This window comes from Oncorhynchus tshawytscha, linkage group LG07 (assembly GCF_018296145.1).
Source record: "Oncorhynchus tshawytscha isolate Ot180627B linkage group LG07, Otsh_v2.0, whole genome shotgun sequence".
Lineage (NCBI taxonomy): Eukaryota > Metazoa > Chordata > Actinopteri > Salmoniformes > Salmonidae > Oncorhynchus > Oncorhynchus tshawytscha.
Genome location: NC_056435.1, coordinates 28,292,813 through 28,317,521, shown reverse-complemented (window position 1 = coordinate 28,317,521; position 24,709 = coordinate 28,292,813). Strand labels below are relative to the sequence as shown.

Here is a 24,709-nt window from a genome sequence, read left to right as displayed (position 1 = left end):
GAGGGCACAAGAAGGATGCACCGCCATTGGTTCTATCTTCCCGGGATATTCATGCGTTGGGCACTGCATTTCAACTCCGTCTCGGTGAAATATCCTCAACGGGGATGATACTGGCTCGTGGCCATACTGAACACTCATGGGACAGGGTTCAGTATAGTCTCATTGGGCAAGTCTCTTGTTCGGTGTTCAGTCAGAGTCGGACCATGTACAGCGATATCATGTCATCGAACGAAGCCAGCTATGTTTCGATAGATTATTGGCGTTGTTGCGGTTGATAACTAGACTCTAGGCAGTCTGAGCTGAGCGGCCTTACCAGGTTCCTGCTGCTCTTCCAGCAGCACATCCCTGGCAGTGGGCCTAATCTTCCCATAATAAAAGTGTGAATCAATTACTACTATCTCCAGTTGGCATGCCTACACTGACCTCCGTTGTAATGTAAACTCACAGCAATTAATTCATGGCAGCTGTTCTCTATAGATATACCAACAGGGGCATGGATAAGCATGCGCACACAAACACACATATGCACACGCTCGCACACGCACACACCTCTTTGTGGGTTCAGGCGTGCAGATTTACACACGCAGACTTAGAAATGTTCACTAGAGCTTCCGAACGGAATATGGGCCTCATATACAGTAAAATCATAGCCGTTGTTGCCATGGTAAGAAAGAAACACAAGTGAGGCGTAAACGCTTAACATATATGGAAGGAAACCCAGGGTCCACTCTCTAGCGCATTGTTTACGTTGCGCAGTGGATGTTGTGGTTAAGTAAGGTTGAGAGCCAGTGTCGATGTATAATTCATGTTCACATACATTATAGAAGGGCCATGTAATATCCTGAGTGGGAAACGAACCTGCTGGTACTTATGTGCAGCCAGGTGCTATTCAGGGAGCAACCAGCGACGGCTCATGTTGTGTTGTTTTCTGTTGCGTTGCGTTGTGTGGTGTTATATTCTCTCACCCACTCACGCTCATCCCTGGCCCTATCAATGGCTTAGGTACTAAGACAGCCCACAGGCTATCCAACCAACATGACTGACTATTGTAGAGAATCCCAACAAAGAGTTGTGGAGCAGGTTTAAAACAGCCACTAATCTCCCTGCTGCCTCCCACCCGCCAAAACTCCCCCTCGGATCCGAAACCCATCATTGACTGAATGAATGTGGTTGCTATTTTTGATGCAACCATTTCTATTGGCCTTCCTGTATCATTAATTGTTGATTCGATGTTATCCTCTTATGTAATGCCTGATATTTGGTTCATCCTCTTGACTTGAGATGTGAACCAAATGCTCTTAATTTTCATGGAGATTACAGGATGTCTCTTTAGAGACTGCTCTCATCAAGTCGCTCTGAACAGCCATTTTGTGATTCCTTCGACATGGTCTTATAATAGTCCTTTTAGATCGGTTTGCTTCATGGGAAATGAAATTAATAGATTCGGAGCGGATAGTACGGCTATTCCAAGTGATGAGTGAAGGACCTCCGTGACCAGTAGAATCCTGTCTGTATATCCTCCCAGCAGAGAGAGGGAGAGGGGTTTGTCTTAGGAACACGCCGGCTATTAATAAGAAGGGCTCTATCTCAACCACACCCACACTTCTGTTTGACTATGAAGGATCGCTAGGCTCATATCATCTGCATGAGGAGTTGGATGAGGAGCAGCGGCCGATCTGTCATCCCCTCACGGCGATCCACAGTACAGCCCTCCTTTCCTGGGAATCGTCTCCTCTACGCGGTAATGATCAGAGATGCAGAGCGCACCAGGCAGCCACGCACACTCGCATTAGTACGCACGCACGCAAGCGCACGTTCTCACACACACACATACCGATATAGACATCCAAGCATCACGTGACTCCTCCGTCACACAAATAGAGCGGTTGGGAGTCTGGGGATGGAGGAGAGACAAAGAGACATGGATGCACAGATGCTCTGTGGCCTGGAGCAGACTATAAGATGTAATATATTCAGAACCATCGCCAGCTACTAAAACCTCACTGTAGGCATCCAAGCAACTTCATGAACCCCAGTAATTAAATACGAAATTAATCTAATTGAAAATTGGCTTCAGAAGTAAGGAGATGTCAAAGTGGAGGAAGCTTGGCCAGTCAGGTGACTACTGAATAGTTGTGTCATGAGAGGTCAGCGAGCCAGAGGGGGTTGGCCCAATGACTCCCTTTGATTGACAGCTGCCTGCAGCACCACAGCCAATGATGGGTCACGATAATCTCAGAGAGTTACAGGTGAATTCTATCTTAATGTAGCAGATGTCAAATAATCGCCTGAGCGGTGTCGGAAGAAAACTGGAAACATCCGGTTTTCAGGCTTCGCCTCTTCTCTGCTTTTCTCCTGAAAACCAGATGCTTCCGGTTTCTACCGGCCCCCTGCTGACAGTGGGTGAACGCCGCATAATCAGCTGGAACGCAGTTCACATCATCAACAAACATGCTAACATTTCTGACTGTTGTTGCTGGAGCAGCACGGAGACGTCCTGAGTTTCTGAAACATGCTGTGTAAACGATTGATATGTTTATCTTCCTAGTTTTATAAAAATAAAAAAAATAATTACTTATGAAAAGGATGGCGGAGGGGAGGCAGGCGCTTGTGGTGAACCATTCTAATGACGTTCTGAGCCGTGTTTTATGGTGGTCTACTCAATGAGTCACACAGGGGCTTTTGTTCAGTGCAGTTTGAACCTCCCCAGCATCCTTTCTGTGCTTTTATCAGCCGCTAACAACAGCATATTATTGTTAAATAAAAACTGAAAGGATTTGAAAGGGTTGAATATTTTGCTACTTAGTATCTCTAGTGACCTCGGTGCATTAGTGAATAATTCTCCAGGTAATAGTGACCTTTTTTTTTTACTACACTACAGTAATCTGCAATGCTACTGTAAAATATTGGTTGTCTGCACATTCTCTAAAAAGTCATTCATCTTCTCCCCCCCAGCTCCAATTCCCCCTCTCCTCTCCATACTGGGTGTATTAGAGCTGTGCAGCACCAGCACAGACACACATGTTAATACACACGCTCCACACACACACGCACACATGGATGTTGTATTGTAGATATGTGATAGTAGAGTCGTGGCCTGAGGGAACACACTTAACGTGTTGTGAAAAGTGTTATGAAATGGAATGGCGTGTAAATATTTTCAATTGTATGTCAATGCCTTAATGTCGCCGCCAAGGCAGCAGCTAATGACGATCCTTAATAAATACACAAAACAAATCCCAATCCCACCAGGGGAACACATTGTGGGGAGTAGCAGTGTAGAGAGAAACAGGGCCCAAATGTACGGGAGTGAAAATACCTCTCGTCCATGTTCGATTTCCATATTATTGTGGGAACTGACAATCAAATAGTAATCCAAGGATTGTGAAGGTTTTAAACATATTGCGAGATTACAGCGTTCCTACTAATACTGCTTCTGCTTACCCAGTAAAACCCTTCCCCGTTCAGCCCTCCACATACAGTAGAACATAATACAGTAACCGTGGCTAGAAATACAGGATCAATGCTCTTAAACGATGGAGCTTTATGGAATGTACTGAGTGAGTGTGTAACACTCTTCTCTGGTTTCAAGCCCAGTGATACTGTGCCAGATGTATACAGACATGTCGCTGTCACTCTCCAGACATACAGTGTGGAGTTCCATGTACTTTGTTCCGCACATTAACGGAAGTAGATCAACCAGGCTAAGCAGCATCCATCCAACAGTACCCACACTGTTTCTCAAATAGAGAAAGCGGCCCCTGCAGTGTATGTAAATGGATATTGAAAATAATCATTTACAAGGTTAATATTGCTGTTAAGTGCGCTGTTTGTGCTCCAAGAATAATGTGGAATGTTTGAAAATGGAAATGTAAGAGAGTAATTCATGCACATATTTGAGTTAGGTGATTATATTTTCAAAGGGCCGTGGTTTGCCTAATCATTCGCTGTAAGCTCTTTCTCTCTGTTGTTCACTGGCAAATTCCCTGCTATAACAAACCCGAAGAACGTGTTCCATTTATTACACGGAATATTGCAGCCGGGGATGCAAATCATACATTTTCATACCCCGGTCAATCTAACAGGGTCCGTGGAGATGCTTGTTAAGATGACAGAGGTCTGCACAAGTTAACCACTGTGTAATGGACACTTTCACACTGTATTCAAATGTCGTGTCTTTGCAAGAGTACAGTTCCACTCAGTTAGGACCATGCCAGTGGATATTTATAGTAAACACAGTGTAGCTGAGACTTGAAGGACAAATTTGGTGTCACTCCGGGTAGCCATTGTGGCTACCTGGAACAAGAGAGGTGGAATGACCAAAGCATAGTAACAGATGCAGAGGGAGGTGACACCCGTCCAGACATTCCTACAGAGCATACCACATTAGAGGTAGAGCAGATAGCTGCTATCAAGCATGTGTTTGACACTCGTATCAAACACACAGCACGAGCACCTAGCTCATGCCTCTGGCTTCTTTTAGCCACAAAGCAAACAGCCACTAGACCTACCTGCTCAGTCAGGCGTGTCATGACTCTCTCCAGATTCTGAACGGAGAAGCCAGTGGGAGGGAAGAGCACGGGTTGATGGCCTGGTCAGACTCAGAGCAGCCCTGATGGAGCTTTTTAAAAAAAAACATTTTTTAGAGTCATGGCTCAGAGAGGAATAGTTGAGTGGGCCACTGCTGAGTGAAGAGATGAGGTCTTCTTCTCTCCTCGGGAAGGTGGCTAAGGAACAGGCATTCACCGTCTACTGGTGGGGCTATGACAGGAGACAAGAAATGATGCTAACAATAACAACAATACAACAGGCTAGCGGTAGGGCTGTAGGGCGGTCATGACATTTTGCCACCCCGGTGATTGTCAAGCAAATAACTGCCAGTCTCACGGCAATTGAGCGTTCATTAACATAAACACATTTAGCATTCCTGGCTTCCATGAGTAGCCTGCTAGCCATTAATGCAGACCTTTGGAACATTTGCATTTAATAAATCCATTTAATATACACCATCACAATAGATCCCGGTCTAAAGAAACATGATGTGAAGAAAGTGTAGTCTCTTTCAGAAGAACGGAATAGCATACTCTGAGTTGTCCTTATGTTAGGTCCTGATCTATCCCATATGGCTGTGGGCTACACTAGTTCAATTAGCAGACAAAATTTGCTTAGAAATGCCTATTATTTTATATTTTATAGTATGAAGAATACAATTGAACAAAGCTGAATATAATAGAAAGGATATTTTCTAAAAACGATTTGAGGGAGTGCGCACATGCGGCTATCCTATGTTGAACTGTTAACAAATAAATTGGTATTTCTATATGCTTAATTTAGAGTTATTTATGCAACTTAGTTGTGATACAAATGTTGTGCTATATGTTTGTATTTTTAATACATTCTAAGGCTGCATGATGCAACTCTAATGATGATTTGAAAAAAGTTGCATGAAAGGCATGAGCTCTGCTTTGTTTCTTGCGCAGGCTGTACACACTTCATCAGTCTCTCATTCACATTTTGACAAGCACTTGATAATGCCTCAAATTTCTCGGCTGCATCCCCTTTGTGTGGCTGTAATGCCGCCCCCCCCCCCCAAAAAAAAATCCATTCCTTTTGTGCCCATGGGCTGATATAATCACTATAATTCCCTTCTCCCGGCAATCGGGTCTTTCTCACAGGCTACAAGTGAAGACATAAACATCTGGTACGCAATTCCGAGGCGCATTTTGAAGATATTGGAAGAACAGTCCACATTTACTTTTCATCAGCCAACAAGACGAGTAGGCCTAACGAACAGCAAAAGCACTAGCCTATGTCAATATAAAATCCCCCATAGTACAAAAGTTGACCTATTTCTGTGCAAGAAATACATATTCCAAACATAGTCTGGGACAGTTGTGGGATGCGATAGATCCCAAATCAATACAACCACTAGCATCAAAAAACCTGATTTAAGCAATGAGCCTGACGCAACAGATGAGAATGTTTAGCTTAAAATGTTGCTCAACTATTGGGCTATTTCTTCACATTATAAGTGCAGCAGTGCACACACAGCAGTAGGCTATAAGCGTGAATGCTGCATTAGCAGGAAAACGCCATTCTCAAAAGTGACCGCAAATGGGAATATGCATGTAATGCTTTTATTGTAAAAGGTAATTTTTATGGTGAAAAGGATCTTCCCCAAACTTGACACTCACACGTATGTATGCCAGTTAGGCTCTACACACCCTTTGTAAAGTGGATTAATGTGCTTAATTTTAAGAAGTTATTTGGCCACTTTAGTTGTGATACAAACCTTATCAAAACATATGCGCCTATGGGCTAGGCTACATGAGATGTGCGACTATGATTTGAAAAAGTTGTCAAAAAACATACGCTGTTTCTTGCCTTAAGCTGGGCATCATTCGCAAGTGATAATATATCATTGACAAGTGATAGGCTAATATTGTCACCCATCAGACATATACTAAATAATGTATGTGTGAAATTAGTTTGGATTTAGAATGGACCATTATCATCCAACCGTCTCGAAACGGGGGCAGCAGGAAAAAAGACATGTCATCTATGCTTTTCCCGTGGTTCATTTTCAGCCTGTCAGGTAGGCTATACTCCTGTTATAAAGAGAAGCAATGTGCCTAATATTAGGAAAGCTGAGAAATAAATATAGTAGGCCTAACCTATAGAAAGCTGATGGGATCCTCCTCTTTTTAATAGAGGCCATCATTCTGTTTTCTCACGCAGTTGCCTAGCCTATAGAAATGTTATAATTAAACGGTCACGTGGAATTTGACTGCAGTCATGACTCGTGACCACTGGTTGGTCAGTAATACAGTCACCGTAACAGCCCAAGCCAGGGGACATTATGGCCAGTCAGTACAAACGATTTATTTTGACTTATTCTTCAATAGTGTATACAAAAAGATAACCTCTCAGGCTTGTCCCACACGTGTGCCTAGGCTTGCAAAATTCCGGGAACTTTTAATACATTCCCTGTTTTCCATGAAATCAGGAGGGAATAAGCAGGAAATCCAGAATCCTCCAACCAGGAAAGCTAGAAATTCCCGGAATTTTGCAGGCCTGTGCATTGTGTGAGAAAAAAACAACCAAACACGATTAATTTCACGATGTGCATGTTTTTAAACCAAACTGACGACGAGACGCTGTGCAGCCTCTCTTCTCCTGATGATGTCACTGCCAACGGGCTTATCTGAACTGAAATATCTCTGGGGGGGAAGATTCTCCAGGATTTGCCTTGCCTTCATTTCATACTGACTGTGAGGCAGGCAGAGAGGGAGGCAGGGAACCTGAAAGAGGAGTGATTATGCAGCTCAGAGCTGAAAGTGGGGAGTAATGGCAGGATGAGGATGGGGGGATCGATGGGAAAGTGTATTTGAGGGAATTAGGGTGCTGATTGCTTGTGCTTAAATCACCCTCTGTTCGGCTCCCACAGTATCTAGAGAATCTCTGAGTGCTCGCCATGTGTCTGTCTCGCTTATGTTAAGCCATGTCTGTTTCAACTGTGTACACTCTCTACGGTGCTGGTGATGACCATTTCCTTGAAGTAGCCTACTTACCTCTACATGTAATTCTACATGATCATTATCATACACATAGAACGATATCACATTCGAGTTGAACGGACCTGAAACACTCTCCGGCGTAGGGAGGGGGGGACACACAAGGGCTGCATGTCCTATAACCATAGGGAATAAGATGGTTCACAGCCATTTTGAAAATGGCTGACTCTTTGTTTCTTTAAGAAAAATCTTCCACGTTAGCAACCTCGGCGCGTTATGTCTGCTGGGACATAATTGTATGATACTATCACACCGAGAGGAGGGGGCATTTAGACCCTCTCAGCCGCGAAACAGAACCGCAGATCATATTTATTTCACAGCTAGGGATCATACTTGTCACACTACAGATAGCTCAACGGCGCAGATAGGACTGCAGATCGTCTGAACAGCACGTAACTGCCTGGGACGTATACTTCGAACTTGTGTCTGGCTGCTCTGCTCCACAGAGCGATCAAAGGCGGCAGCCGGCCTCACCTGCAACACCTAAGCAAGCCTGTATAGGTAAACAGATGAGTGGATTTAGCGGGTGAGAAGGCTGTGAAAGGTTGCTCTCTCCAGGAAACTACCTCCTTATGCCATGTACAATACGGAGCTGCTGCCCAGCGGGTCTCTTCACAGCCAGAGTCGACAGTGACCAATGGACTGTCCCTTCCTCTCTTATCTGGCACTCTGCAGCCCCACGCAGTCTGGCTACAATGCCCTTGGCTATCTTAGACCAGAGGAAGGATAGTGGCCAAAACGGTCCAAAACCACTTCCAGGAGCCATCAGATTTTTACAGGTGGTCTCCCAGGTACCAACCAACCCTTTCCCTGCGTAGGGACAGGGCTGGAAATGTTTTGGCCACTGATTTCTGCTGCTGGTCAAGCTTCTTCCCAGACATACTAACATTGTGCATCATTCTAAACCATTATAGATATTCAAGAATGTTCAAGAAGCTAGTGCGAAAATATTACTTGGTATGACAAGGCCATTCCTTTGTTGTGGTGGCCCTTATGAGGCAAAAAAAAAAAAAACTGTAAACAAACCCCAGTTAGTCAATACCTTATAAAATGGAGGCCCAGTTTAGCGTATTTGTGTTCTGTGTTGCTTGCCTTGGTGAACGTGTTTGTGTATTAGGAGATACTGTGCCAATTACGGTCTTGATTCTCTCTGTTTCTCTGTGCGGTTTCCTTGGTTTCCTGCTCTTGTTTATCACTCTAAGTCCCTAAGCTCCCAGAGGGCTGTGAGGCGTATGTCAGTGGAAAGGCACGGAGCTAAAGAACACGGCTGAAGCTTGTTTTTCCAGATAGATTTTTTTTTTGATAGTCTTATCAAACCACTGTCTCTCACCGCTCTGTAGCCTTGCCAGTTTGAGTCCTGAGACTGTCACTCCTCATTTAACTCTGTCTCTCCATCACCCATGGCTTCAGCTTAGATAGAGCCTGCTGTGTGTGTGAATGTGTGTGTGCGCGTGTGCGTCTGCATCTGAGCGAGCTTGTGCATGTGTTGTTGTGGGTTTTCCTCTCTGAAAAGGTGTTCAGTTGAGCCTAATTATTGCACTCGCTCTGCTCCTCTCCCTTTAAGTTTGTCACCCTGTTTCACACCCCCCTCCTCTCCCTCTTTCTGATATCTCACGACTTCCACCGTCTCCCTTGCTCATTCGCTCTGCCTTTCTCCCCCTCTCAACTTCTCCCTCCTATATTCCCCTTCTCTTTTCCTCCTCTCTGTTTTTACTTCCATATCTCTTCCTTATTCTCCTCTCCACTCATCCTTCCCCACCCCTTCTCTGTTCCTTATTCTTTTACTTCATTCTCTCCATTTCTCACCTCGGGGTTAAAAGCAGAAAGAGATTTCTGTGGACTGTAAGGAATGGACAAATAGGTACATTCTTCCTCTAACTTCTCTCTCTCTCCTCTGTTCCTCCGTAGTGTTGCTGCGTGAGGAGGTGGCCCAGCTGCAGGAGGAGGTGCACCTGTTGAGGCAGATGAAGGACATGTTGAGTAAGGACCTGGAGGAGACCCAGGGCTGCTCCTCTCACCTCCTTTCAGCCACTGAGCTCCGTGTGCAGCTGGGAGACAAGGAGCAGGAGCTGGACCGCGCCAAGGAGGCCTTACAAGGTCAGCACGACCCCCGTAGTGCTCACCTACTACCCTGTCCTACCTGAGTCCTACCCTACTGTCCTACCTGAGTCTGCCCTACTGTACTTCCTGAGTCTTACCTGAGGCATTCCCTACTGTCCTTCCTGAGTCCTACCTGAGGCCTTCCCTACTGTCCTTCCTGAGTCCTACCCGAGTCCTACCTTACTGTCTTACCTGAATCCTACCCTACGGTCCCTCCTTGAGTCCCACCTACCGTTCTACCAGAGTCCTACCTGAGTCTGCCCTACTGTACTTTCTGAGTCTTACCTGAGGCCTTCCCTACTGTACTTCCTGAGTCCTACCTGAGTCCCACCCTACTGTCCTACCCTACTGTCCTACTTGAGTCCTCTACTGTCCTACCTGAGTCCTACACTACTGTTCTACCCGACTCCACCCTACTGTCCTACCTGAGTCCTACTCAACTGTCCTACCTAAGTCCTACCCTACTGTCCTATCTGAGTCCTACCCTACTGTCCTATCTGAGTCCTACCATACTGTCTTACCTGAGTCCTACCCTACTGTCCTACCTGAGTCCTACTACCATCCTACCTGAGTCCTACTACTGTCCTACCTGAGACCTACCCTACTGTCCTACCTGAGTCCAACTACTGTTCTACCCGACTCCACCCTACTGTCCTACCTGAGTCCTACTCAACTGTCCTACCTAAGTCCTACCCGAGTCCTATCCTACTGTTCTACCCGAGTCCAAATATACTACACAGCTGCCTGAGCCCTGCCACACCCACTTAAGTCCCATATGTTTCTCACACAGCTCAGTCAAACCCACTTCATCTCAGTAGAGATAACATCAGTTTATCACTCAACACATCAGTCAATCCCTTTAAAAATGTAATCTGACGTAATTGTGTCTGGTATGGGCCATATGTTTATCTAAACGCTAACTGTGTGGTATAGAAATCGTATCTGTCATCTCCAAATCTCCTACCAGTCGTGATGTGTGTGTGAGGTAGATAAAGTCAATACCTTCTGCCTGTTCTATCCTTCCAACATTGTCAGTAATGAGATCTGTTCATCAGTCCACAGTCGAGGCTCAGTTCTTGTAAGGTTGAGATCCATAAATGGTAGCACAAAGGCATTGCTTTATGATCCAGTGTATGCGTTTGGCTTGGAGTGGAATGCTATGTAGAGTATGTGGCAGTGAGAAGAGACAGCTTGTCATCATACTGTGTCCAAGTGTGGTTCGTCAACTCCTCTAACCCCTACCCCGCAAAGCAATATTTTACAGATACATATTTACTTGCTTACTTCCCAAGGAAAGCAAAGTTAACGAAGTTATCCCCTTCTGAGGCAGACTGGCTGTATGCAGAATGGTGGGATCGTGAAAACGTAAAGAAGACAAACCCTATCACTCATCTCTCTAACATCCCCCCCCCATCTATCCCTCCTCCCCTCCTCTGTCTTCCTCTCTTCCGCACAGGGAGCGGGAGGTGGCGTGCTCATAGATGTAGAGCTCTCTTGTGTAACTGTTGAAGAACAGGTTTAAATGTTGAGTGCGGAGAGTTATGGTGGAACATGCACATTGGGAATGCTTAAGCCTCAATGAATTGTGTTGCGGTTAGTGCGAGGACAGCTTCTCCTTTTCCTTGAAAAAAGAGCTTCAGGAATACTGTTCATAAGTCACAATCTTACTCTGCCTGTCAAGCCTTTTCTCTGGATTCCTGTCCTACAAATACAGCTGATGAGTTATGGTCTCTACTGAAAAGCAAGTTTCAACCCTGGAAGTTGGCTGTTTTTAAACAGTGCGGTCTGTGTAGCAAATGCCATTATGCATAGAGCGTATTTAGGAAAGGATTGGTGAATGTGGTCTCCACATCGGTCTGTGTGGTTATGTGACTATCTGCTACTGATCTTAGAGCATTACATCATTTACTCCATGGTGCTTCTATGGAAAAACAGTGTTGCTCTTCCTGGGATTTTACAATATGTCACAGTGCCATCTTGTGGCAATCCAATATACAGTGCATTCGGAAAGTATTCAGACCCCTTAACTTTTTCCACATTTTGTCTCATTACATTACTCTAAAATTGATTGAATAGTTTTTTCCCCCTCATCAGTCTACACACAACAGCCCATAATGACAGTGAAAACTGGTTTTTAGAAATGTTTGCAAATGTATTCAAAATAAAACACTGAAATATCACATTTACATAACTATTCCGACCCTTTACTCAGTACTTTGTTGAAGCACCTTTGGCAGCGATTGCAGCCTTGAGTCTTATTGGGTATGACGCTACAAGCTTGCCACACCTGTATTTGGGGAGTTTCTTTCATTCTTCTCTGCAGATCCTTTCAAGCTCTGTCAGGTTGAATGGGGAGCGTCGCTGCATAGCTATTTTCAGGTCTCTCCAGAGATGTTAGATCGGGTTCAAGTCCGGGACATGGCTGGGCCACTCACGTTCAGAGACTTGTCCCGAAGCTCCTGCATTGTCTTGGATGTTTGGTTAGGGTCGTTTTCCTGTTGGAAGGAAAACTGGACAAGAAGAATACCTATGTAAGAATACTGTTCATTGACTATAGCTCAGCATTCAACACCATAATACCCTCCAAGCTCATCATTAAGCTAGAGACCCTGGGTCTCAACCCCGCCCTGTACAATTGGGTCATGGACTTCCTGATGGGCCTCTCCCAGGTGGTGAAGGTAGGAAACAACATCTCCACTTCGCTGATCCTCAACACTGGGGCCCCACAAGGGTGCGTTCACAGCCCCCTCCTGTACTCCCTATTCACCCATGACTGCGTGGCAATGCACTACCCTAAAACTCAATCATCAAGTTTGTAGACGACACAACAGTAGTAGGCTTGATACCAACAACGATGAGACGGCCTACAGGGAGGAGGTGAGGGCCCTCGGAGTGTGGTGTCAGCAAAACAACCTCTCACTCAATGTCAACAAAACAAAGGAGATGATCGTGGATTTCAGGAAACAGCAGAGGGATCACCCCCCTATCCACACCATGGACAAACTGAAATGGTCCACCCACACAGACAGTGTGGTGAAGGCGCAACGGCACCTCTTCAACCTCAGGAGGCTGAAGACATGTGGCTTGTCACCTAAAAGCATCACAAACTTTTACAGATGCACAATGGAGAGCGTCCTGTCAGGCTGCATCACCGCCTGGTACTGCAACTGCACCGCCCACAACCGCAAGGCTCTCCAGAGGGTGGAGCGGTCTGCACAACGCATAACCAGGGACAAACTACCTGCCCTCCAGGACACCTACACCACCCGATGTCACAGGAACAAGAACAACAACCACCCGAGCCACTGCCTGTTCACCCCGCTACCATCCAGAAGGCGAGGTCAGTACAAGTGCATCAAAGCTGGGACCGAGAGACTGAAAAACAGCTTCTATCTCAAGGCCATCAGACTGTTAAACAGCCATCACTAACACAGAGAGGCTGCAGCCTACATACAGACTTGAAATCATTGGCCACTTTAATAAATGGATCACTAGTCACTTAAATAATGCCACTTTAATAACATTTACATATCTTGCATTACTCATCTCATTTGTATATTCTGTATTTTATACTATCTATTGCATCTTGCTTATGCCACTCTGTCATTGCTCATCCATACATTTATATTTATATATTATTATTCCATTCCTTTACTTAGATTTGAGTGTATTAGGTAGTTGTTGTGGAATTGTTAGATTACTTGTTAGATATTGCTGCACTGTCGGAACTAGAAGCACAAGCATTTCGCTACACGCAATAACATCTGCTAACCATGTGTATGTGACCAATATGATTTGATTTGAGGTGAACTTTCACCCGAGTCTTAGGTCCTGAGCGCTCTGGAGAAGGTTTTCTTCAAGGATCTCTCTGTACTTTGCTCTATTCATCTTTCCCTCGATCCTGACTACTCTCCCAATCCCTGCCGCTGAAAAACATCCCCACAGCATGATGCTGCCACCACCGTGCTTCACCATAGGGATGGTGCCAGGTTTCCTGCTGATGTGATGCTTGGCATTCAGTCCAAATATCGTCAGACCAGAGAATGTTGTTTCTCATGGTCTGAGTGTTCTTTATGTGCCTTTTACTGAGGGGTGGCTTCCGTCTGGCCACTCTACCATAAAGGCCTGATTGGTGGAGTGCTGCAGAGATGGTTGTCCGTCTGGAAGGTTCTCCCATCGCCATAGAGGAACTCTGAATCTCTGTCAGAGTGACGATTGGGTCCTTGGTCACCTCCCTGACCAAGGCCCTGCTCCCCCGATTGGACAGTTTGACCGGGCGGCCAGCTCTATGAAGAGTCTTGGGGTTCCAAACTTCTTCCATTTAAGAATGACGGAGGCCATTGTATTCTTGGGGACCTTCAATGCTGCAGAAATATTGTGCCTTGACACAATCCCATCTCGAAGCTCTACGGACAATTCTTTCAAGCTCATGGCTTGTTTTTTTCTCTGACATGCACTGTCAACTGTGGGACCTTATATAGATACAGTTGAAGTTGGAAGTTTACATGCACTTAGGTTGGAGTCATTAAAACTCGTTTTTCAACCACTCCACAAATTTCTTGTTAACAAACTATAGTTTTGACAAGTCAGTTAGGACATCTACTTTGTGCATGACACAAGTAATTTTTCCAACAATTGTTTACAGACAGATTATTTCACTTATAATTCACTGTATCACAATTCCAGTGGGTCAGAAGTTTACATACACTAAGTTGACTGTGCCTTTAAACAGCTTGGAAAATTCCAGAAAATTATGTCATGGCTTTAGAAGCTTCTGATAGGCTAATTGACATCATTTGAGTGAATTGGAGATGTACCTGTGGATTTATTTCAAGGCCTACCTTCAAACTCAGTGCCACTTTGCTTGACATCATGGGAAATGAAAAGAAATCAGCCAAGACCTCAGAAGAAAAATTGTACACCTCCAAGTCTGGTTCATCCTTGGGAGCAATTTCCAAATGCCTGAAGGTACCATGTTCATCTGTACAAACAATAGTGCGCAAGTATAAACACCATGGGACCCCGCAGCCGTCATGCCGCTCAGGAAGGAGACGTGTTCTGTTTCCTAGAGATGAACGTGCTTTGGTGTGAAAAGTGCAAATCAATCCCAGAACAACAGCAAAGGACCTTGTGAAGACGCTGGAGGAAAATGGGTACAAAAGTATCTATATCCACAGTAAAACGAGTCCTATATCGACACAACCTGAAAGGCCACTCAGTGAAGAAGAAGCCACTGCTCCAAACCACCATTAAAAAAAGCCAGACTACAGTTTGCAAATGAACATGGGGACAAATTTGAGAGACATGTCCTCTGGTCTGATGAAACAAAAATAGAACTGTTTGGCCATAATGTTATGTTTGGAGGAAAAAGTGGGAGGCTTGTAACCCGAAGAACACCATCCCAACCGGGAAGCACGGGGGTGGCAGCATCATGTTGTGGGGGTGAATTGCTGCAGGAGGGACTGGTGCACTTCACAAAATAGATGGCATCATGAGAAGGAACATTTTGTGGATATATTGAAGCAACATCTCAAGACATCAGTCAGGAAGTTAAAGCTTAGTCGCAAATGGGTCCCCCAAATGGACAATGACCCCAAGCATACTTCCAAAGTTGTGGCAAAATGGCTTAAGGACAACAAAGTCAAGGTATTGGAGTGGCCATCACAAAGCCCCGACCTCAATCCCATAGAACATTTGTGGGCAGAAATGAAAAGTGTGTACGAGCAAGGAGGCCTACAAACCTGACTCAGTTACACCAGCTCTGTCAGGATGAATGGGCCAAAATTCCCCCAATTTATTGTGGGAAGCTTGTGGAAAGCTACCCGAAACGTTTGACCCAAGTTGTAAACTTCTGACCCACTGGGAATGTGATGAAATAAATAAAAGCTGAGATAAATAATTCTCTCTACTATTATTCTGACATTTCACATTCTTGAAATAAAGTGGTAATCCTAACTGACCTAAAACCTGTAATTTTTACTAGGATTAAATGTCAGGAATTGTGAAAAACTGAGTTTAAATGTATTTGGCTAAGGTCTATGTAAACTTCCGACTTCAACTGTAGGTGTGTGCCTTTCCAGATAATGTCCAATCAATTGAATTTACCACAAATTGTAGAAACATCTTAAGGTTGATCAATGGAAACAGGATGCACCTGAGCTCAATTTCAAGTCTCATAGCAAGAGGTCTGAATACTTGTGTAAATAAGGTATTTCTGTTTTACATTTTTTATACATTTGCAAAAAAGTTTCTAAAAACCTGTTTTTGCTTTGTCATTATGGGGAATTGTGTGTAGTTTGATGAGGTTAAAGAGTAATTTAATCAAATTTAGAATAAGGCTGTAACGTAACAAAATGTGGAAAAAGTGAAGATGTCTGAATACTTTCCGAATGCACTGTAACTGCATATTTGACCCAACCTTTGGTCAAAGCCATTAGCCCTGATTTGTGTGTGTGTGTGTCTGTGTGTGTGTGTCTGTGTGTGTGTGTCTGTGTGTCTGTGTCCCCCCACAGCTATGAAGTCTGACCGTAAGCGTCTGAAGGTGGAGAAGGCAGACCTGGTGAACCAGATGCAGCAGCTGTACACCACACTGGAGAGCCGGGAGGAGCAGCTCCGAGATTTCATACGCAACTATGACCAGCACCGTAAGGTACATTACACTTAACTACGACCAGCACCGTAAGGTACATTACACTCAACTACGTACAGCACCGTAAGGTACATGACACTTAACTACGACCAGCACCGTAAGGTACATGACACTTAACTACGACCAGCACCGTAAGGTACATGACACTTAACTATGTACAGCACCGTAAGGTACATTACACTCAACTACGACCAGCACCGTAAGGTACATTACACTCAACTACGACCAGCACCGTAAGGTACATGACACTTAACTACGTACAGCACCATAAGGTACATTACACTTAACTACGACCAGCACCGTAAGGTACGTTACACTCAACTACGACCAGCACCGTAAGGTACATTACACTTAACTACAACCAGCACCGTAAGGTACGTTACACTCAACTACGACCAGCACCGTAAGGTACGTTACACTCAACTACGACCAGCACCGTAAGGTACGTTACACTCAACTACGACCAGCACCGTAAGGTACGTTACACTCAACTACGACCAGCCGCGTAAGGTACGTTACACTCAACTACGACCAGCACCGTAAGGTATGTTACACTCAACTACGACCAGCCGCGTAAGGTACATTACACTCAACTACGACCAGCACCGTAAGGTACGTTACACTCAACTACGACCAGCACCGTAAGGTACGTTACACTCAACTACGACCAGCACCGTAAGGTACATTACACTCAACTACGACCAGCACCGTAAGGTATGTTACACTCAACTACGACCAGCCGCGTAAGGTACATTACAATCCCTATACATACAGTAGCCAGATACACTCCAAGTATTTTGACTTAATATAACTGGGATTCATTGAGCAGTCAAGTGCTCACACACTGGTTTAAGGCAGTACTACAGTGTATGCTCTGAAGATTGACAGTGTCTGTGTGCTCTACTGTAGGAGAGTGAGGATGCTGTGAAGGCCCTGGCTAAGGAGAAGGACCTGCTGGAGAGGGAGAAATGGGATCTGAGGAGGCAGACCAAAGAAGCTACAGAGCAGGCCTGCATCCTGCGTTCTCACATGGACATGAAGGAGAACCGCATCAAAGAGCTTGAGGCTGAGCTCACAATGGTGAGACACACACACACGTACACTCACACACACGCAATGTGACACGCACACGCTGATATGCACTGACACACACATGCTGTGTTTTGCTCTGTAACGGAATTCATGCATTCTCTGCCTGGTTGTGGAGCTCCTTAGAGAGCCTGTTGTCTGTCTGTCTGACTGAGAGATGGCCTCATTATTCACTCCATGTCCTTAATTCCTCTCCCGCTGCCAGTCAGCAGCCAGCCCACCTCCTCTGTAGGGCTATGCTAGCTCCTCACTACCCTCAGCAGCAGCTGATAAGATTTATCAAAGCTAAAAGACTATATCTTTGTCACTGTCAAGTGCTCACAGACAGAGAATTATGCTAACCTTTATGGAGTGATCTGTCCCATCTAATCCCACACACATTTCAACACATTGTGCTATGCCAAATATAAAGCGTAAACGCATATTTCAAATCAAATTGTATTGGTCGTAAACACGTATTTAGCAGATGTTATTGCGGGTGTAGCGAAATGCTTGTGTTAGCATATTTTAACACGTGTGTGTGTGTGTGTGTGTGTCACTGTATCTTACCACCCTGTGTGTGTATTTATGCCAGGCGAAACAGTCCCTGGCCACGTTGACTAAGGATGTGCCGAAACGCCACTCCCTGGCCATGCCCTCAGAGCCGGTGGTGAACGGCAGTCAGGAGTGGGCGATGCAGGGAGACTTGCCCCTCACCGCTGCCATCCGCCAGAGCCAACAGACCCTCTACCACGGACACACTGTGGACCGCCAGGGTAGGCTCACCTGTTTCTCTCTCTCTCTCACACACACACACACACAAACAGCACAACCATTACTGTATTGAGGAGTCAGTGTGTCTAATGTGTGTGTCTCCTCTCTAGCGGTGGTCAGGGTCAGTCCCTGTCACTCCCGCCAGCCCTCCATCATCTCGGACGCGTCGGCGGCTGACGGGGATCGGTCGTCCACCCCAAGCGACATCAACTCCCCCCGCCACCGGACCCACTCCCTCTGCAATGTAAGAGCTGCCTGGCCTCCCCGACCAAGTAATCACACCTCCACAATTCTCTATAAGTACCTTTCTGTACTCCTCTCTGTTCTGTCTGTCTTTCTTTTCTCTGCCTGCTCTTTCCCTTGATTTAGTTCTGTTAAAGTATTAGTTTACTGTAGTTCTGTGATTTCATCTGCAAGTTGTTTGTGAGAGAATCTCCCGGTTCATTTACTAACCTGAATGTTTGTGTGTCCTCTTCCCTCTCTCTTTCTCTCTTTCCTACTCCCCTCTGCCCCCTCTTTCTCTCTTCGTGCCCTCCCTCTCTCTTTCCTCCCGCCATCTCCTTCCCCTGGCCTAGTCTATGGAGGACCTGGAGGACCAGAAGCGTAAGACAAAGAAGAAGGAGAAGATGAGTCTGGGCTCCCTGTCCCGGGTGTTTGCTCGGGGAAAGCAGCGCAAGTCAATGGACCCGGGCCTGTTTGATGGTACATCCACCCCTGATTATTACATAGAGGAGGATGCCGACTGGTGATGGTGTATGTGGATTTCTGTGTGGGTCTGGTTGTGTGCATGCAGGTGTGTGTGTGTGTGTGCGTGCGCAAGCGTGCATCCATGTGTGTCTGTCTGTGTGTGTGGGTGGGTGTGTGTGTGTGCCTTCATGTGTGCCTATGTGTCTGTGTGTGTGTGTATACGGGTGTGTTGCTGCCTGTTCCCAAAAGAAAAACCCGAGAGACAACTGCTGCCCCCAGATAATGTACATTATCCTCAAAAATGTATGTATGTAAATTAAATATATATTTATAGATGTACATGTATGCATATGTATATATGTTTACATGCATATAAATATATAGACAGGATTGTTATGCGTTGACATGTTTATGCTGTGTTATCTTTTATTTGTCTTAATATACGTTTCTTTTTATAACTGGAGACTTGAAGGACAGCTGTGCATATGTAAATAGAAGTAATTCTGCACCTAGTGTTTGTAAATGTATTTTGTCTGATAACTGTTTTATTTTAGAGTTGCTTTTATCATATTTCTGGACTTGTTTTATTTAGAATCCTCCCATCCCAGTCTTATTTGGCCCATTCCTGACATTCTCATGAAAATATGAATGAGGAATACCCTCCACGTTGTAACTGGAGACTAAACATACTAGCACAACCCTACTCTGAACCGAAGTATACTGGACCACTGGTATCATTTAGTAATAAAAAAAAACATTGAAGTGTATGGACCAACCATGTTTCTGAGAGTGAAACTGAAACTAAATGTTAATAATATGACAATCATAAGGACATTTGATATTGTAGTTCACAGTGGACCAGTTTGTCCGCTGTTTCAGAATCGTCCCGCTATACAGCAACAGTAAGGACTTTGAAGCTACCTTTTGTTGTGCCACTGTAGAACAAGAGAACCTACTACAGCTGGGGGGGGCCTTATTGCTTATTCTGTCATATTGGGCAATAGGGGAGGAACAGCATTGACAAATAGGATAGCATTAAATAGGATGATGCTGTGAGTGCCAGTGTGTGATCTGAATAGTGTGTTTGTATAGAGATAGGTTTAGGAGTATGGGAATGCTAGCTAGCTAGATTATTAATATGTGCTTGTTTGTGTAGGCCTCCTGCTCTGTTCTACCCATGCTGAATGTTTCAGACATCAATCGTTAAAGACTTACAGTACCCTGCCCAGCCTGTAGATGTGTTTGATCGATCCATATACATTTCTTAGACTGAATGCTGAAAACCAAAATAGGGTTCCAAAACAATGGTTTTACAACAGGAAGCAAAAAAAAATTTGAACACACAAAATAATTAAATGTTTGTGACTCGTATGCACACACACACACACACACACACACACACACTGTTTAAATGCATTTTAAATTGCCAAAGGTTCACGTTTGGTCTTTGATCAAACAGAACAGAGACAGAGTAGATGTGGGTCACTGTTAGCAATGCCTTGTAAGATCGCTTTTGTCCTTGAGTTGAGTTGACAACTATCTAACATGTGCCAGCGGTAAGCATAGGACTGTGCACTAAAACCCCTGCATGATTATCTGTGCTGCTTTGGTTAGGAATCTATTAGTTAGCAGTGAAAATAACAACCTCAAGCGTTCTCTGTTGTTCGTATTCGCTAACCCCCCGAAACAAAACCCATTCCCATTTTTCATTCTCTTGCATCATTCTGGATGCAATGAATGTTTTTTTCTGTTTGTTTTGCTATTTAGCATACAACCCCTCCTCATTTCTTACATTTGTGATTACGATAATAATCTGTTTAATGTTTTGTCATTCAGGAGATGTTGCATAAAAGAGTAAATCTATTAAGTATTTTATTTAAAGAACAGGAAGTAACTTCTAGGGTAAAAATGAACATGATAAATGATTGAAATAAAAATCTTATTTTAAAATAAAACCAGCAACCAAAGTATCCATGTGACGTTTTTCTGTTCCATGTCTAATCTGTTCTTGTGTCCTGGTGCCCCTCTCAACACTTCCTCTCTGGGCCATGTTGGATGGTGACTCCCTCCTTCCCTCCACTCCCCAGAAAAGATACCATCGTCTGTGATTTACCAAGTGTTCGTTTCCACACTGTGGGGATCTTTCATTAAACCATGCTGAAGGGAAAGGACCTCCTGTGCTACTGAACAATTCATCGAGATTGTACTTCTGTAGGCCTCACTCTCAGCATGTTGACAAGGTTGAAGAAACACTTGCTGAACACTTGCTAAATCATCCGGGATTTTGCAGAGTACTTATTTGTTGGAAGCTTGTTTAAACAGGTTGTAAATTCACAGCAGATGTTAGTTATGAATAATGTGTCGTGTTTCTACTGTGTCTCAATATTTAATCATTGCCCCTAGTGACTAAAAGTCACTCCATCCCCAACCTATCATTCAAACTCAGACATTCAAACTCAAACCTTAACCCAATTCACACAGCATTTGCCGAACAGTAAAACCATAGACTGACTTTAGGAAATGCATACTAATAGTTGTATTTAGAAAATGTTTCCTGTATTTGTCAATGCTTGAGTCACCTGCTCAGTTGTGGCACCAGTTCTCACTTTGTAATATAAATTGTAGTGTGATGAGCCATTCATTAATGTCCTCATTATGGGCATCGAATCAGTACTCTAGACTGTAGAGAGACCTCGATAATACTCTGCTGTTGTGAATTACTCTGGCACCATCTTCTGGCTACATAGAGCAGTGGCTGACTGTTAATAGTCCTAAAGCAGTTTTTACACTTTCCTGGTCTCTGGTTTGAGACCCTCTGTCAGTCAATAACTCCTGTCATGAAATGGCATGTTAGATGCCGGGGGACATGGTACAGGTTGTTGGGAGTCGTCCAACAATCCCACGTGTGTCAGTAGACGGTACATATTGTAGGCATGTCAACATTTTACAGAGGGTTGTTAGTAATAGCCTAGGTACACAGTTATATATCCTCCCTTTTCTACTGTTCAATTTGAGTTGGATGAGTCATTTTTGCCTCTCAATTCCTTTCACCCCAAACCCCTCCCCTGTCCTGTACTTCTACTTCCCCTGACCAATCCTGACAGACTCTGACAGCCTCTCCAGCATATCAACACAACAACCCAGCCTATCAGACGGAGAGGAGCAGCTGGACCGCCTCCAGCAGATGGAGCTCACTCGGAACACACCCATGTCACTGTGGAAGGCAGGGGCGGTACAAGCCTGGCTGGAGGTTGTCATGGCAATGTCCATGTACCTTCGTGCTTGCTCGGAAAACGTCAAGAGTGGGAAGGTATGGCCTCTAAGCTTCAACATGTAACAAGTACCCATCCACTTTAAGTCTGATTTCCGGACTTGTTTTTACAAAGCTTGTAGTGACGGTAACAGCGATACTAAGAATCACTCATCTTCCCAGGAAAACTGGGATTTCGGCATGCTTTCCTTCCTCATAGAATCTGCATTAGATCTAGTATTTCCTCGTCCATGCTTGCTTGCATGTTTGTGCTTTAGTCTGTGAGTGCTGTGCAGTGCAGGTGTATATTGATAAGAGTGATCTGGGTGGGTGTCCCCTGGTTGCAGGTGTTGCTGGGGCTGACAGACGAGGACCTGGAGCTGGGACTGGGCATCAGTAACCCCATGCACCGCAGGAAGCTACGCCTCGCCATCGAGGACTACAGGGAGGCAGAGTCTGGCCAGGGGTGAGCTGGAACATCCACACACACACACACAAACAGGCCTGTATGCACACACATTGCTGAGTATGACCGTCTCAAATGTTAGGCTATCAAAGGCTGCTGAAATGGACCATCACTGGGTTGCCAAATCTTGGTTGAGTGACGTCGGGTTGCCCCAGTATTCCCAAGCCTTCCAAAGCCAACTGGTGGACGGCCGGGTGCTCAACTCCCTCAGCCGACGAGACCTGGAGAGACTCCTGAACATCACCACCCACTCCCACCAAACCAGCCTGCTCCTGGCCATCCAGCTCCTGCAATTGCTCAACTTCGACAAAGAGGTCAGACCTGTGTTCATTATCAATACTGTGACATTAGTGACCTCTCAGCCTCTCCTCCCGGTGTATTTGTGGAGTGATTACAGTAGTATCCGTACAGTAGTAACGTTACAGTAGCAACCGTACAGTAGTAACAGTACAGTAGTAACGGTACAGTAGTAACGGTACAGTAGCAACCGTACAGTAGTAACGGTACAGTAGCAACCGTACAGTAGTAACGGTACAGTAGCAACCGTACAGTAGTAACGGTACAGTAGCAACCGTACAGTAGTAACCGTACAGTAGCAACCGTACAGTAGCAACCGTACAGTAGTAACGGTACAGTAGCAATCGTACGGTAGTAACAGTACGGTAGCAACCGTACGGTAGTAACCGTGCGGTAGTAACAGTAGGGTAGTAACCGTGCGGTAGTAACAGAAGGGTAGTAACAGTAGGGTAGTAACAGTAGGGTAGTAATAGTAGGGTAGTAACAGTACGATAGTAACCGTACGGTAGCAACAGTACGGTAGCAACAGTACAGCAGCAACCGTACAGCAGCAACCGTACAGCAGCAACCGTATAGTACTAACAGTACAGTAGTAACCGTACAGTAGTAACCGTACAGTAGCAACCGTGCAGTAGTAACAGTACAGTAGTAACAGTACAGTAGTAACGGTACAGTAGTAACCGTGCAGTAGTAACCATACGGCTGTAACTGTACTGTTGTAACCATAGTAACCGTACAGTAGTGACTGTACTGTATTATAACAGTACATTAACAGTTCAGTATGTGTGTGTTGTTGGTGTACAGGTCCTGGAGGCTCGCCGAGCCCAGTGTGAGCACAAGGACCAGGACCCAGTGGTTTGGACTTGCCACAGAGTCATAAAGTGGATCAGAGACATAGACCTAAAAGTAGGTCCTTTTCCTAGTACAGAAACATCAGAATGCACCTGGATTCCATTCAGACTGTCTCCGTTTTGGACCAATAGACTGGTGTATACACTAGATCCTGTTAGGGAAGTTTGAGGCAAATTTAGCCAAGTTGTTTGCTTGCCATTGTTCTTGTTGGATAACATTATGTCCCTATGTCTCACTGGTCAGGAGTATGCTGACAGTCTTCATGGCAGGGGAGTCCATGGTGCTGTGTTGGCTCTGGACCCCTCATTTGATGCAGATGCCATGGCCAAGGCCCTGGGAATCCCCAGCCACAAACATATGCTTCATCGGCACATGTTTGAGGAGATGAAGGCTCTCTCCATCCCTGCCAGGTGATTGGTCTCCCTATATCATTTATGTTTTTAAGCTCCTTGGCAATAAGTAGAATGTTTTGTTGAATTTATAGCAGTGAAGTTCATTGACTCTTCCCTTCTTCCTACCCCTTGTAGGCAAACTAGTGTGGAGCGGGATTGTGAAGTGCCGGGAACGGGAGCCCCACCACAATCCCCTTCTGCTGTTAGCCGCTATAACGAGGAGATAGTGTCTATGAGACGAAGGTCAGGCAAGGTAAGAAGAAGCTACTTTAACCATTTTATTTATGAAGATGTCTCGACAAATGGTAGGTAATCGAAATTAGGCTGGACTGTTCCACTGGGTATGAATTCTGTTTTGACTTATTCTTCCTCTCATTTTCCCAGAGTCCTCTTCGGTTTAACCCAAAGATTGCCATTGGGCGGGGCCTTGGTTACCATGGCAGCTGTGGATCTCTGCCCAGAGAGGCACGGGTGCAGGCTTTGCCCAGGACAAAGGGAAGTCCCATGCACACCTACAAGAATGTAGAGATCACCAATGTCTGAACTGTGCCCTGTGGGGGATACAGGTGGTTGGCTCCAGGTGAAAAGCATTCAATATCA

The 24,709-nt window shown here is 45.0% G+C and overlaps 2 protein-coding genes across 4 annotated transcripts in view; both read left to right on the top strand.

The window, feature by feature from the left end:
* The window catches only part of LOC112254307 (kazrin), a 149,887-nt gene extending 127,812 nt beyond the window's left edge, over nt 1-22,075 (top strand). Inside the window, exons 5-11 of one of the 3 annotated variants that reach the window (XR_006083719.1) lie at nt 9,483-9,671; nt 16,187-16,323; nt 17,233-17,403; nt 17,987-18,167; nt 18,276-18,437; nt 18,741-18,867; nt 21,957-22,075. Coding sequence is in view for 2 of the 3 variants with exons in the window: in XM_024426720.2 (XP_024282488.2) it covers nt 9,483-9,671; nt 16,187-16,323; nt 17,233-17,403; nt 17,987-18,167; nt 18,276-18,409; nt 18,741-18,914 (986 nt within the window). In the remaining variant the exon portion in view is untranslated. Of the gene's footprint in view, nt 1-9,482; nt 9,672-16,186; nt 16,324-17,232; nt 17,404-17,986; nt 18,168-18,275; nt 18,438-18,740; nt 19,818-21,956 lie in introns of those variants that run through there. The other 2 variants (XM_024426720.2, XM_024426721.2) reach the window with 2 other exon arrangements.
* An 88-nt stretch (nt 22,076-22,163) lies between these two features.
* LOC112254308 (kazrin-A) lies at nt 22,164-24,672 on the top strand. Its single transcript, XM_024426723.2, has 7 exons — nt 22,164-22,250; nt 22,450-22,568; nt 22,651-22,882; nt 23,670-23,771; nt 23,961-24,127; nt 24,245-24,362; nt 24,494-24,672. Exons 2-7 carry the CDS (start codon nt 22,507-22,509, stop codon nt 24,650-24,652), a joined length of 840 nt encoding a protein of 279 aa, XP_024282491.1. The 5' UTR covers nt 22,164-22,250; nt 22,450-22,506; the 3' UTR covers nt 24,653-24,672.
* The last annotated feature ends 37 nt before the right edge of the window (nt 24,673-24,709 follow it).